Source organism: Hyaena hyaena, unplaced genomic scaffold, assembly GCF_003009895.1.
Source record: "Hyaena hyaena isolate Hyena2069 unplaced genomic scaffold, ASM300989v1 scaffold_93, whole genome shotgun sequence".
Lineage (NCBI taxonomy): Eukaryota > Metazoa > Chordata > Mammalia > Carnivora > Hyaenidae > Hyaena > Hyaena hyaena.
In genome coordinates, this window is record NW_024080724.1 from 1,582,815 (window position 1) to 1,597,088 (window position 14,274).

Consider the following 14,274-nt stretch of genomic DNA (forward strand, 5'->3'; position numbering starts at 1 on the left):
GTAAGCACTGTGCTTTTCATTTAAAGTCTCTGTGGCACTGAATAGTGAAAGAAGTCATTAGAATATTTCAAAATGAGCAAAAATGAAAATGATACCAGTATCAGCTTTCATGTTTCATATTAGAGAAAATGTATTAAAAGCTAACTTTAAACTAGGACTTGAAGGGAACTTGGAAGTTAGAGTTCCAATTAATCACCTTTAAGGGACTAGCAATACAAAATAAAGAAAACCATGCAAAGAAAAAGTAGTTGAACATAAAGAATATTTTAGAATACAACCAAAAAATGAAGGACTTGTATCACTAGATAGTGAAGTGAGTTATAAAATTACAACATTTATAATACTTAAACAGATAAGTAAAATGATACAGAGCTTAGAAACACTCAATTTACAGTGCATCTTAGCACATGAGAAAAGTGGCATTCTGCACCACAGAAGGACTGCTCAAGTAACAAGTTAGAAAAGAAAAAGCATTGGCTCCCCACACTTCATATGCTCACCAAAATAATTTTTAGTGAATTATATTGGATATGTATACAGGAAGATTTTTCCAAATATGAGGACAAAGAAACTACACACACACACACACACACACACACACACACACACACATTTCTTTTTTTTTTTTTTTTTATTTCTAGGAGAGAGAGAGAGAGAGAGAGAGACAGCGTGAGCAGGGGAGGGTCAGAGAGAGAGGGAGTCACAGACTGAAACAGGCTCCAGGCTCTGAGCTGGCCGTCAGCACAGAGCCCGACGCGGGGCTCGAACCCACGAACCGCGAGATCATGACCTAAGCGAAAGTCGGACGCTTAACCGACTAAGCCACCCAGGCGCCCCCACACACATACATTTCATTTATGTTCACGTCGGTCTACCTCACTAGAATCTGAGTGTCTTAATGACCTGTACCCAGTGCCTAGGGCAGTGCTTGGTACTTTGAAATGACAGTGAGTGTTGTAGGAATGAATAGGATGATTGAATCAACCAATGTGTACATCTTGCCCAGCAGTGGGTAAGGGACTAGAGTGGGTGACAATGACACAGTATACATGTTTTCCAACTGTCGGATAGTATGGAATAGTCTAAAAAAGGAGATTAATTCTTTGGAATAAAGCACATCTCCTCATAATATTTTAATTCTGTAAGAAATTATTAAATGGTAGGCTATCAATAAACTTATTTAATATATGATGCTATGCAACTATAAGAACATCATATTTATATATTAATACATCTAGGTAATAAGAGAAGATGCCAAAAACATATCCAACTCCTATTTTTGCAGAACTGGCAGGGCAACATCCCTCTTTTCCCTTGCACCAGAGCCCTAAAATGGTATACTAGAACCCTCCCCTGCTCAGAATCCGCTTTGAGGCATATATTAGCAGGCAGAGGCTTATAAGCAAAGAGAGAGAACAGAGAGATGATGGCAGGGACAGCTATGGTTCAAGCATGGGTAGGTCTGAGGAAGGGACAGAAAACAGTTGACATAGCAAAATAAAGATTGCAAGGGAAATTTCAGGGACACGTGAAAAACAAACATAGTAACATGAAAGAGGTCCAATCAGTTTTATAAAAGTAGGTATAAAAGACTTATTATTTTGTTTCTTAAAAGACAAATACTTAGACTGGTCCAAAAAACACCTATCAAATCTAAACATATGCCATTTATTAGAGACACATTCTTACCCCACAAACACTTATTTCAGAACCTACTATGAGCCGGGCATGGACAGATAGGAATGATCTATGATTAATCAAGAAATACATATCCCCATGTCATGGACTGTACATATAGTTGAGAAGACTGTGGTAAGCAGCTATGCCATGGACCCCCATCATTCTTGCCTTCTGGTAGCCATAGCCTTATATAATCCCCCTCCCTTGAGTAACTTGCTTCTAACCAACAGACTCTTTCAAGGTTGAGGGGATCACAAATTTCCCCACTGCTGGCATAATCTCTCCCTTGCTGGCTTTGATGAAGCTAATGGCCACACTGGGGAGGCCTCTGTGGCAGGAAATTGAAAGTGGTCTTTGGCCAACAGCCAGGAAGTCAGGCGCTGAGAAAAAAAATGAAAGAAATGGATTATGCCAACAAGCATGTGCATCAGCCCAGAGGCAAATTCTTGCTCAGTTCACCCCATCCATGGCCAATACCTTCACAGCAGCCTCAAAAGAGACTGAAGCAGGGTGCCTGGGTGGCTCAGTTGGTTAGGCGTCTGACTTCAGCTCAGGTCATGATCTCATGGTTTGTGGGTTCGAGACCCGTGTCGGGCTCTGTGCTGACAGCTAGCTCAGAGCCTGCAGCCTGCTTCGGATTCTGTGTCTCCCTCTCTCTCTGCCCCTCCCCCACTCATACTCTGTCTCTCAAAACTAAATAAACGTTAAAAAAAAATTAAAAAAAAAAAAGAGAGAGAGACTGAAGCAGAGGGCCTAGCTAAGTGGAACCAGATACATGATCCACAGGAACTGGGAAATAATAAGTGTTATAAGCTACTAGATCTGTATAACCTCTTACACAAAAATAGGTAATAATGTACTGACAAAATCTGTAAGAACAAAACCTACTAAGTGCTATGTAGATGTAATAAAAGCACATGTTAGAAGAAACCAAATCAGGAGTAGAGACAGGAGGAAGCAGAGAGCAAAGTTTATTAATACCTTATAAAGTTATAATAATCTGAATAGTTTGGCACAGTAAATAGGTAATTAATGATTCGAAATGGAAAGCCCAGAAACCAAGTCATATATTTATAACAATTTATTATTGGTAAAGACAGAATTTTAAACCAACATGGAAAGAAAAGATTATGTAATAACCGGTATTACGGCATCTGGCTAACAAGACTGCTAACTCTCACACTATGCAGCCACATAAATTCTGGATTAAAGGTTTAATGAAACCATAAAAATTCTAAAAGAAAACAGAAGAACTATTATATAATACTGGGGTAAAAGTGCTCTTCTAAGCATAATACCTTAAGACAGAAGCCACAAAGGAACAGATTGATAGATTTGGTAGATAAAAAGATATAAAAATGTAAAGTTTTTGTATAGTAAAAATACCAAAGTTAAAGAAACTGAGGAAGTATTGGCACCATATTACAAAGCGTCAACATCCTTAATTTGTAAGTTATTTTTAAAAATAAGAAAGAAAAAGAAAATAACCAACAGAAAGGCTGTACAAAGGACAAAGATGTGTAATTCATAAAAGATCTATAAATGATTAAGTAAACATATGACAAACGTATAGTCCCCTTAAGAATCAAAGTCAAAGAAATAGAAATTAAAATATAGGTATACATTTTTTCACCTTTTAATATCAACTAAAAAAGTGATGTCCGGTATTGGGAGAAGGGTACAAGTAAATGATCACTTCCATGTGCTTCTAGAATATAATTGGTATAACCTGTGTAGAGCACAAATTAGTCACAGTCTTAGTATGTATGCCCTCTTACCCAATTTATTCTAGTCATGAATATATGCAAGGACTGTTCTACAAATATGTTTCATTGTAGGATTGCTTACAATAGTGGAAAGAATTTATGTCCAACAATAGGTGGTTGGACATCCCTGACATTAAAAATGATAATGTACAAGTATACTTGTATAACCCAATCATGTGGGTTAACAATATATTACCTTTTAAAACAGGTTATAAAACAGTAATATAGAGCATGAGCACATTTGTATTTTTAAAAACTTATATATCCATAAAAAAGATAGATATTGTTAGATGTTTACATTTACATTTGGATTAGAGGCAATCTTTTAAAGTTTATTTATTTATTTTGAGAGAGAGAGAGAACACTGGCAAGGGAGGGACACAGAGAGAGGGAGAGAGAGAATCCCAAGCAGGGTTTGCACCATCAGTGCAGAGCCCGATGCAGGGCTCAATCCCACACACTGAGATCATGACCTGAACCAAGATCAAGAGACCATTGCTTAACCAACTGAACCACCCAGGTGCCCCAGACTAGAGGTAATTTTAAAACTTCATTTTACTTCCTTATAGTCTGCAATTTTCTATACCACACAGATAGTAATTTTGCAATCAGACCAAGGGCAATAAATGTATTTTAGAAAATGCTTCCTACAAATATTTAGTACATCTTAAACATACAACCGTTTTAAACATATACAAAGAAGCAGAAACTGACAACAAATTCACATTTATTTAGCTTAATACTTGAAAAATGCCTTTTTAATCACAGTGCCTATTGGCTAATGCCAAACAGCCATTTATTCCTATTCAAAGTCCACGATCTTACTCACTATAATATACACACAGCAATTTCTTCTCTCTCTCTAGGCCTAATGGGAACCTTGACCTCCAGTACTATATTTATCTATGTTTTATGAATAAATATATTAAATACCTCATTTAATAATCTTATCACTTTAATAAAAATACTACGGTTATATATTATATTATTTTAAATATATACATTTTCTTCTTTCATATAAACCAAAGAAATCACAATTCAATCATATATCCTTACTCCAGACCCCTCTCTGTATTTTACTGGACACATGATAAACTTAGACTGATGCCTACAATCTCAGAAAATATCAGTTATGATATTTTTCTAGAATCCTTCCAGTTTGTTTACTGGCAGGCATGAGTTCTTAACCAAAGATCCTGAGAAGGGGCTTCTGAGGTCCATGAATCCCCTGAACTAATATACAAATATGTATGTATATGTGTACAGATTTATTTTTCTGGGAAACATTTATACTTTTTATCAGCTTCCCAAAAGATTTGGTGACCCCCTACATTTTAAGTTAATAATAGTTTTTACTACTTACTATCACTGCTCACATGTTTTATAAGTAGATAAAACAGCTTTTGCTATTGTTCTATTTTTGGTAAGAGTAATTTTTAAAAATTTTATAATTAGAAAGGCTGCACATAATAGCTGCCACCAGGTGGTATTTTGATTTCCCTTAAAAGGATTCTTTCAGTTTGTACTATGCTCTTTAAAAAAAAGGTTTGATGAAGATGTTTATCTTATCTTTAAGAGTTTATAATTAAAATAGTCTGTAACATAACCTATGTAAAGAAAGACAGCTGAAGACAGCTAGGTGTATAGTTTTAGAAATTATTATACAAGATATTCTGCCAAATGAAATTTGAAATTTTTACAGTGAAAGGCAAAAGATAAAAGGATATATTATATTAATTCTCGAAACTAAAACCATATAAATAAGGCTTTTGCTATCCCTTTTTAAACTTTTTACACTTGATTATTTAAAAAGAATTTTTTTAAAGCTTTTATTTATCTTTGAGAGAGAGACAGAGAGAGGGAGCAGGGGAGGGGCAGAAAGAGAGGGACAGAGAGAGAATCCCAAGCAGGCTCCACACTGCCAGCACAAAGCCTGATGCAAAGCTCAAACTCACGAACTGTGAGATTGTGACCTGAGCCAAGACCAAGAGCTGGACGCTTAATTGACTGAGCCACCCAGGGGCCCCTACCTTGGATTCTTGAACATGAGTTTGAACTACACAGGTCCACCAGATGCATACTTTTTTGACAAACACAGTACGGTACTGTAAATGTACTTTCTCTTATGATTTCCTTAATAATATTTTCTTTCTTTTTGCTCATTTTATTGTAAGAATACATGTATAATATACATAACATACAAAATATGTGTTAACCAATAGTTAATTTTATCAGTAAAGCTTTTGGTCAACAGTAGGCTATTAGCAGTTAAATTTGGGGGAGGGTCAAAAGTTATATGTGCCTTTCTGACTGTATGGGGGGTTAGCATGCCTAATTCCATGCTGATGGTGTTCAAGGGTCAACTGTATTCTAAAATACTTTTAAGTTCATGGAGAGTTGCAAAAAATATAGATAGAGGTCCCATGAACCCTTCACCCAGTTTCCCCCAATGGTAACATCTTGCATAGTACGACAGCAAAACTGGGCAACTGACTTTGGTACAACCTAGAACTTACTCAAACTCAAACCAGTTTTACATATATGTGCATGTGTGTGTGCATGTGGTTCTGTGCAATTTTACCACACATATAGACCCTTGCAACCACCAGTATAATCAATAACTTATTGATTATAACCACCAGACTATTAATCATTGTAATCACAATTGTCCCATCACAAGGCCCCTTCTTGCTACATCTTTATAGCCACACCCTTCTAACTTCCCAAACCCCTAACACTTGGGCAAACACCAATCTGTTCTCCATCTCTACAATTTTGTCATTTCAAGAATGTTATATAAATACAATCACACAGCATATAACTTTTTGAGACTGGCTTCTTTCACAGGGCATAATTCCCTTGAAATCCATCAAAGTTGCTGTGTTATCAATAGTTCATTCCTTTTTATTGCTGAGAACTATTCTGGGTCTGAAGGTACTACAGTCTGTTGAACCGTTCACCTACTGAAGGACATTGGGGTTGTTTCCAGTTTGGGGCTATTATGAATAAAATTACTATGAACATTTGTGTACAGATTTTTGTATGAATGTAAGTATTCATTTCTCTGGGATAAATGCCCAGGAGTGCAATTGCTGGTCCTATGATAGCTGCATGCATGTTGTTTTTGTTTTTTAATGAAATTTCCAAACTGTTTTCTAGAGCGGCTATTAATTTTACATTTCCAACAGCAATGTATGATTGATCCAGTTTCTCTGCATCCTTGCCAGCACTCAGTATTATCACTATTTTTTACTTTAGCCATTCTGATAAGTGTGTCATGATGATATCTCATTGTAGTTTTAGTATGCATTTCCACAATGGCTAATGAAGTTGAACATCTTTTAATGCATTTTTAAATTTAAAGTAATCATCAAACTCAACACTCCAAAAAACAAATAATCCAGTTAATAATTGGCAGAGGAACTTAACTGAGGACCATGGGGGAGAAGAAGGGGGGAAATGGTGGGGGAAAGGGAGAGAGGCAAACCATGAGAGACTCTTGAATGCTGAGAAACAAACTGAGGACTGATGGATGTGGGGGGGAGAGGGGAGATGGGCATGGAGGAAGGCACTTGTGGGGATGAGCACTGGGTGTTATATGGAAACCAACTTGACAATAAACTATTTGTAAGAAGAAAAAGGCAGAGAAATGTGAACATTAAAAATAAACATTAAAATTAAAAAAATAATTGGCAGAAGACATGAATAGACATTTTTATACAGATGGCTAACAGACACATGAAAAGATGCTCATCATCACTCATCACTCATCATCAGGGAAATACAAATCAAAATGACACTCATACCCATCAGAATGGCTAAAATTAACAACACAGGAAACAATAGATGTTGGTGAGAATGCAGAGAAAGGGGAACCCTCTTACACTGTTGGTGGGAAAGCAAACTGGCATAGTCATTCTGGAAAAAAGTATGGAGGTTCCTCAAAGAGTTAAAAATAGAACTGCCCTACAATCCAGCAATTGCACTACTAGGTATTTATCTAAAGGATACAAAAATACAGATTTGAAGCAGTATATGGACCCTGATATTTATACCAGTATTATCAACAATAGCCAAACTATGGAAAGAGCCCAAATGCCCATCGACTGATGAATGGATAAAGAAGAGGTGGTATAGGGACACCTGAGTGGCACAGTCAGTTAAGCTGACTTTGGCTCAGGTCCTGATATCACAGTTTATGGTTTCAAGCCCCACGTCAAGCTCTGTGCTCTCTGCCCCTTCCCCACCCATGCTCTCTCTCTTGGCCTCAAAAATAAATAAACATTAAAAAAATTTTTAAAAAGAGGTGATACACACACACACACACACACACACACACACACACACACCCTGGAATATTACTTAGCCATCAAAAAGAAGAAATCTTGCTATTTGCAATGATGTAGATGGAGATAGAGTACATTATGCTAAGCAAAATTAGTTAGAGAAAGTCAAACGCCATATGATTTTACTCATATGTAGAATTTAAGAAACAAAACAGATGAACATGTGGGAAAGAAAAAAAAAAGAGAGGCAAGCAAACCATAAGAGACTCTTAACTACAGGGACTAAGGGTTAATGGAGGGAGGTGGGTAGGGGATGGACTAAATAGGTATTAAGGAGGGCACTTGTTATGATGAGCACTGGGTGTTATATGTAGGTGATGAATCACTAAATTCTGCTCCTGAAACAAACATTATACTATATGTTAACTAACTCAAATTTAAATAAAAATTTGAAAAATAAAAGTAATTATTGTTGGTTAGGTCTTATGTCTGTCATTTTATTTTTTTTCTATTTGTTACCTATTTCTCATTCTTCTATTTTTCTTGCATTCTTGTGGGTTAAACTTTTTTAAGAATTCCATTCTGATTTATTTGTACTGTTTTTAAGTGTATCACTTTGTATAGCTTTCCTACTGGGTGACTTAAGCATTCCAATATACATATACACTATCACATTCCATTGGTACCAATGTTTTACTATTTTAAGTATAGAAACCTTACTTTCACTTAGGTCCCCCCCTTCCCCCAATTTTACAAATTTAATTATCTTAAGTTCTTTATATATGTTGAGCACTTATCAAATGGTGTTATAATTTTTGTTTCAACTTAATATGATTTAAGAAACTCATAAGGATAATCTTATATTTACACCTGTTTTTACCAGTTCTGTTCTTTCCTTTCTGAAATTCCAAGCCCATCTTATATTATTTATTTTCTCTTGAGAGAGCTTCCTTTAGCCACTCTTTAAGAGTAGGTCATTTAGTGACAAATTCTCTTAATTTTCTTCCATCTAGGAATGTCTTTATTTCCCTTACATTCCTGACGTATATTTTTGCTGGATATAGAATTTATGGCTGACAGTTTTTTCTCTCAGCACAAGAAAAATGTGCCATTTTCCTTCCTCAAGAGTTCTTCTATGGTCATGGATGAGAAATCCACTGTCATTAAAACTATTCCCTTATAGGTGATGTGTCATTTCTTTCTCGCTGTTTTTAAGATTTTTTTGTCTTTAGTTTTCAGAAGTTTAATTATGACATGTCTTCATGTGGGTTTCTTTGGATCTATCTTTTTTTAGGATTCTCTGAAGTCTTGAATCTGTAGATTTATGTCTTTATCCAAATTTGAGAAATTTTCAGTCATTTTGTGTTCAAATACTCTTTTAGCCCCACTCTTTCTCTTCTCCTCAACACTGCTAATACAAACATTAGATCGTTTATTTTCCCCACAGGTTCCTAAGGCTCTGCTAGGTGTTTTATTTCCAAAGGCCCCTCAGGCTTTGTTAGAGGTTCTTTTGTTTGTTTTGTTTCTGAAGGAAGTCTGTTTACTCTGTTGTTAAGAATGTGTAATTTCTATTGCTCTATCTTCAAGTTCACTGGTTCTTTCCTCTGTCATATTCATTCTGTCGTTGAGCTTACCCAGTGAATTTTTTAGTATTTTGGTGTTCCATGTTGTTAATCCTATAGTTTCCATTTCATTCTTTTTTATATGTTCTATTTCTTTTTTCCCCTCAAATTATTTTCAATTGCTCTTTGAAGTATTTTAGGAGAGGTGCTTTAAAATTCTTGCCAGATAATTCCAACATGTGATTCATCTTGGTGTTGGCATTTGTCAATTGTCTTTTCTCATTCAAGTTGTCATTATCCTGGTTCTAAGTATAACAAATGACTTTTTATTGTATCCTGGACATTCGGACATATGTTAGGAAACTATGAATCAATTTAAAAGTCCTATTTTAGCAGGCAATTACTTGCTTAGGTTTAGCACACAGCTCCTGGCCACTTTGGAGCTGTAGTTCCAATGATAACTCATTTTTCATAGCCCTTATGTGCTAACTCTAGACCAGTACATTTACTTGTTGCTGTCAGGGCTCCTTCTTGATCAGGTGCTGCCCACAGGAACAGAATGCACTTCCCTGGACCTAATGCTGCCAGGTGGAAGAGGGTGGGAACACACTGGGTTGTAGGTCAGAAAGCACCATCTTGGGCCTGCTCTTTGGGCTACTTTGTACCAGCACAGCTCCCACTCAATCACTGCTGGTCCTACCTGGAGGAATGGAAGGCACTTACCTGCACTGCCCATTGGCAGTAAGAGACAGAAAGGACACCAGATCATGGGGTAGAGAATCCTTTCCTGGGCCAACAATCCAGGATGTCTTAGTTTTCCTGTCATTTTATAGATTCAATTCAAAATGGGATCTTGAAATGTAGGCATGCAAGCAGAGGAGACAGTGTTACCTCAGTCACATGCTGGACCTAGCTAGTGCTTTGGGTCAAGATCCAAGTTTTATTTAATTTTTTAAAAAAAATTTACACCCAAGTTAGTTAGCATACAGTGCAACAATGATTTCAAGAGTAGATTCCTTAATGCTCCTTACCCATTTAGCCCATCACCCCTCCCACAGCCCATCCAGTAACCCTCTGTTTGTTCTCCATATTTAAGAATCTCTTATGTTTTTGTCCCCTCCCTGTTTTTATATTATTTTTGCTTCTCTTCCCTTGTGTTCATCTGCTTTGTACAAGATCCAAGTTTTAACTATGTATTTCATAGACTTTACCAAAATTATAATAACTAACCATAAATAGCACTAAATATATACCATTACAAAAAATTTTTACCTATTTAAAAAATTAATTCTAAATATTCTAATATTATGCTAAGAATTTACCCATGGAATACAGGAGTGCTGATGCACAGGGGCACATGTACCTCAATGTTCATAGCAGCACTCTCAACAATAGCCAAAACATGGAAAGAGCCTAAGTGTCCATCAATGGACGAATGGATCAAGAAGATGTGGTTCATCTATACAATGGAATACTACGTGGCAATGAGAAAGAATGAAGTCTGGCCATTTGTAGCAACATGGATGGAACTCAAGGGCGTTATACTGAGCAAAATAAGTCAGGCAGAGAAAGACAGATACCATATGTTTTCACTCACATGTGGAATAGGAGAAACTTAACAGAAGACCATAGGGGAGGGGAAGGGGAAAAAATAGTTAAGGAGAGGGAGGGAGGCAAACCATAAGAGATTCTCAAAGACTGAGAACAAACTGAGGGTGATGGGGGTGGGGGAGACGGGAAAATGGGTGATGGGCACTGAGGAGGGCACTTGTTGGGATGAGCCCTGGGTGTTGTATGGAAACCAATTTGACAATAAACTATATTAAAAAAATAAAAATAAATAAGAGAATCTCCTTCTTTAGCAAGAAAAAAATTAATTCTAAATATTCTAGTATGGTAGGGGGAGCACTGGGGTGGGAGAGGAGTAGCTTTTATACAAAATGGAATATTTGAACACCAGTTTAAAGGAATATAATATGGCACACCTGGTTGGCTCAGTTGGCTAAGTGTCTGACTTTTGATTTTGGCTCACATCATGGTTTCATAGTTCTGTGAGCTCAAACCCCACGTTGGGTTCTGTGCTGACAGTGCAGAGCCTGCTTGGGATTATCTCTCCCCTCTCCCTACCACGCCCTTACCCCCACTCATGTTCTCTCTCTCTCTCTCTCAAAATAAATAAACTTAAAAAAAATAAAGGGATATGATACAACAAAATTTGTTTCATAAAGGCACAAAAAGAATGAAGGAATGGGATACTCATTTATCTACATCAGGAATTGGCAAATGTTTTCTGTAAAAGTGTCCACTAGTGCGTATTTTAGGTTTTACAGGCCATAACATCTCTGGACAACTACTCAATTCTGCAGTTGCGTAAAGGAAACCATAGACAATATATCAACAAAGGGATGTGACTTTGTTTCAATAAAACTCTATTTGCACAGAACAGGCAATGGGCCAGATTTAGCCCATGGGTCATAGTTTGCTGACCGGAAGCATTCTATAAAACTTATAAGATTTAAAGCTGAAAAGGAACTTTGAAATCACCCAGTTTAACATTTTCATTAAACAAATGAGATCCTCAAAGATCAAATAATTTCACTTATTCACCTGGCTACTAAATGGCAGCACTCAAACTAAGACTTGAAGGTTGTGTTAATACTGCCAGTCGGATATGCTGCTGTGTGGGTGTATGATGCTACTGTATAGTTATAGATATGATTATTGGAGCACAGTGGAATGTGCAAATCAATAAGATTTTACCTAAAATTTATAAAATTAATTATTCAAAAGGTTTTCAGAAAAAGTTGTAAGTTATCCTGAAATAGCATCTTAGAATAGCCTGTGATAGCTTTCAAATGAATTCTACAAGGAGAGGTTACCAACAATGCAGAGAAAATATAAAGTGAAGATACTCAGACAATGACATGCAGGTAGCCAGGAAAAGTAGACTTACTATTCATGATGCATTTCTCTACTACATGTGAACTTACATTAGCTAAAAGAGGAAATACTTCCTTCTTATCCAGAGCATACATTTTTAACATTATCCTAGGTTCACCACACTTCTCCTTTTAGCCAGACAAAGCCCAAATACCTGTTGCTGGCAGACATGGTCACATGCCTCTGCACTGGGACGTCTTTGAATACTTCATTTCCAATAGTTGTGTGTAAGGTGTAAGGTGGCATTTCAGCATCAGACTTAACTCCAAGAGAGTTTCCTCTATCTCTTAACAGCGTTGGATTAGGTTTTTTGCTGATAGAAAAATCTGAAGAAAATCCTGGTTGTCTGAGGGTTGCTTTTGGTTTTCCTATGAAGTAAGGCATACATAATTGAATCAGTTAGTTTTCCAAAAGCCTCGTTTCACTACGTCACTCCCCAATCCAGATGTTTTCTCTGAGTCTCTATTCTCAGAACAGTTTGTAAGAACACGAGGGAGTTGCCACTACAGGGTTTGTCAGTAGGGGAAGAATAGATTGGTATTTAGCAGATGAGATTTCTTCAAACGTAGCTTCCTCCGCTAAATTAGCCAGTTACCTTCCCTCTACTCACCAACCAACACTTTGGTAACAGTCACCCCATGTTGCTACAAATGCAGCATACTCAGCCATATCTCACTCCTCCCATTTCTTCTCCATCAATTTAAATTCTTCCCCTCATTCAAGATCTGGGTTCGAGTCCCCCTTTGCCATGAAGCCTTCCATGGCCATTTTCACCATGATTGTTCTCTTGTCTAAAATGCTCACAGTGGCATTTGGGGGTCTACTCCTTATGTTATCATCAAACTATATCTTGAGGATTTAGTTTTAGAACTGATTATAAACTCTTTGAGATAAGTCTTCAGCATACACTGGCTGAGTTGCCCATAATACCTTTGTGTATGATATAATTCATGTTTTTCTGAAAACAGAGGATATTAGTATAAAAGTATGAAGATGTGACTGGCTAAACAAGATATTAAATCATAGGTTCTTGGTTCATCCAACATTCTGGATGAGGCTTTCTCCCTCCAAAACCTTAAGGAATAAAATAACACTTTGCCATAATAAGCCTAATTAAAACTTACTGAACTATTTCACACCATGTAATAACTTAGTAATTTATGCTCACTATCTTTAGTTACTTTCAAATGGAAATACAGTACTAGCTTGAATATTTCCCTCTTGAAATATGAATGCTAACAAATATAGGTGTTTATCATGAACATAGGCAATATTTCCATAATTCCCTACGACAATGTATTTATAGACAGGTTTAAAAATTTTAGCATGTGAAAAGACCTTACCTTCTAGAAAAAATGGCATGGTTTTCTTTACTCTCATCTGACAATTAACTTGCCGCCCAGTTTTCCTTTTAGAACTTCTCTGACGAGCCACAAGCTGAGCGATTCTTGCAGTTTCTGTGCAGGCCATCGCATAGCAGGTAATCTATTCATGAGAGGCAGGGTGAGAGGAGAAACATTTCTCAGATTCACTGCTGCCTAGAGGCCAATTTTTAAAAGTGGATCTTAGTGAGTTTACATGTTCCAAATCAAGCTGTATGCAAATATTCTCTCTTTTTGATACTGTTAGAGCAAAATTATATTTGATAAGAGAAATCAAGAATAGTCCAGTACATTGAATAATCATTTCTCAAATTGAAAATTTCATTTATTCCTTAAACAGGAATTCATTAAGCATCTACAATGTGCTAGGTACTAGAGAATTAACAAATGAACCAAAAGAAACCTGTGATCTGCACATATTACCTCACATAATCTGTGAGGTATATTTTATTTCTATTTTATACATGGGAGAACAGAGGCTCAGGCAACCTTCCCAAGTCACACAGCTAGGTTATCTCTCTGAATCCAAAGTATGTACTCATAATTGCTATTTTTGTTAACTCTCAAAGACCACCCAATCCTAATCTTGCCACTGAAACAGATTAGCTGGGTGACCTGGGACAAAACACTTTAGCTCCCACATCTTAGTATACTCTCT

At 36.6% G+C, this 14,274-nt stretch overlaps 1 protein-coding gene across 1 annotated transcript in view; it reads right to left on the reverse strand.

Moving 5' to 3' along the window:
• Window positions 1-14,274, reverse strand: part of TDRD7 (tudor domain containing 7) — a 99,300-nt gene that overhangs the window by 44,504 nt on the left and 40,522 nt on the right. The window contains exons 3-4 of the mRNA XM_039234834.1: window positions 13,578-13,719; window positions 12,389-12,602 (exon numbers count right to left, since the gene is read on the reverse strand). Coding sequence (XP_039090765.1) covers window positions 12,389-12,602; window positions 13,578-13,719 — 356 coding nt within the window. The remainder of the gene's footprint in view (window positions 1-12,388; window positions 12,603-13,577; window positions 13,720-14,274) is intronic.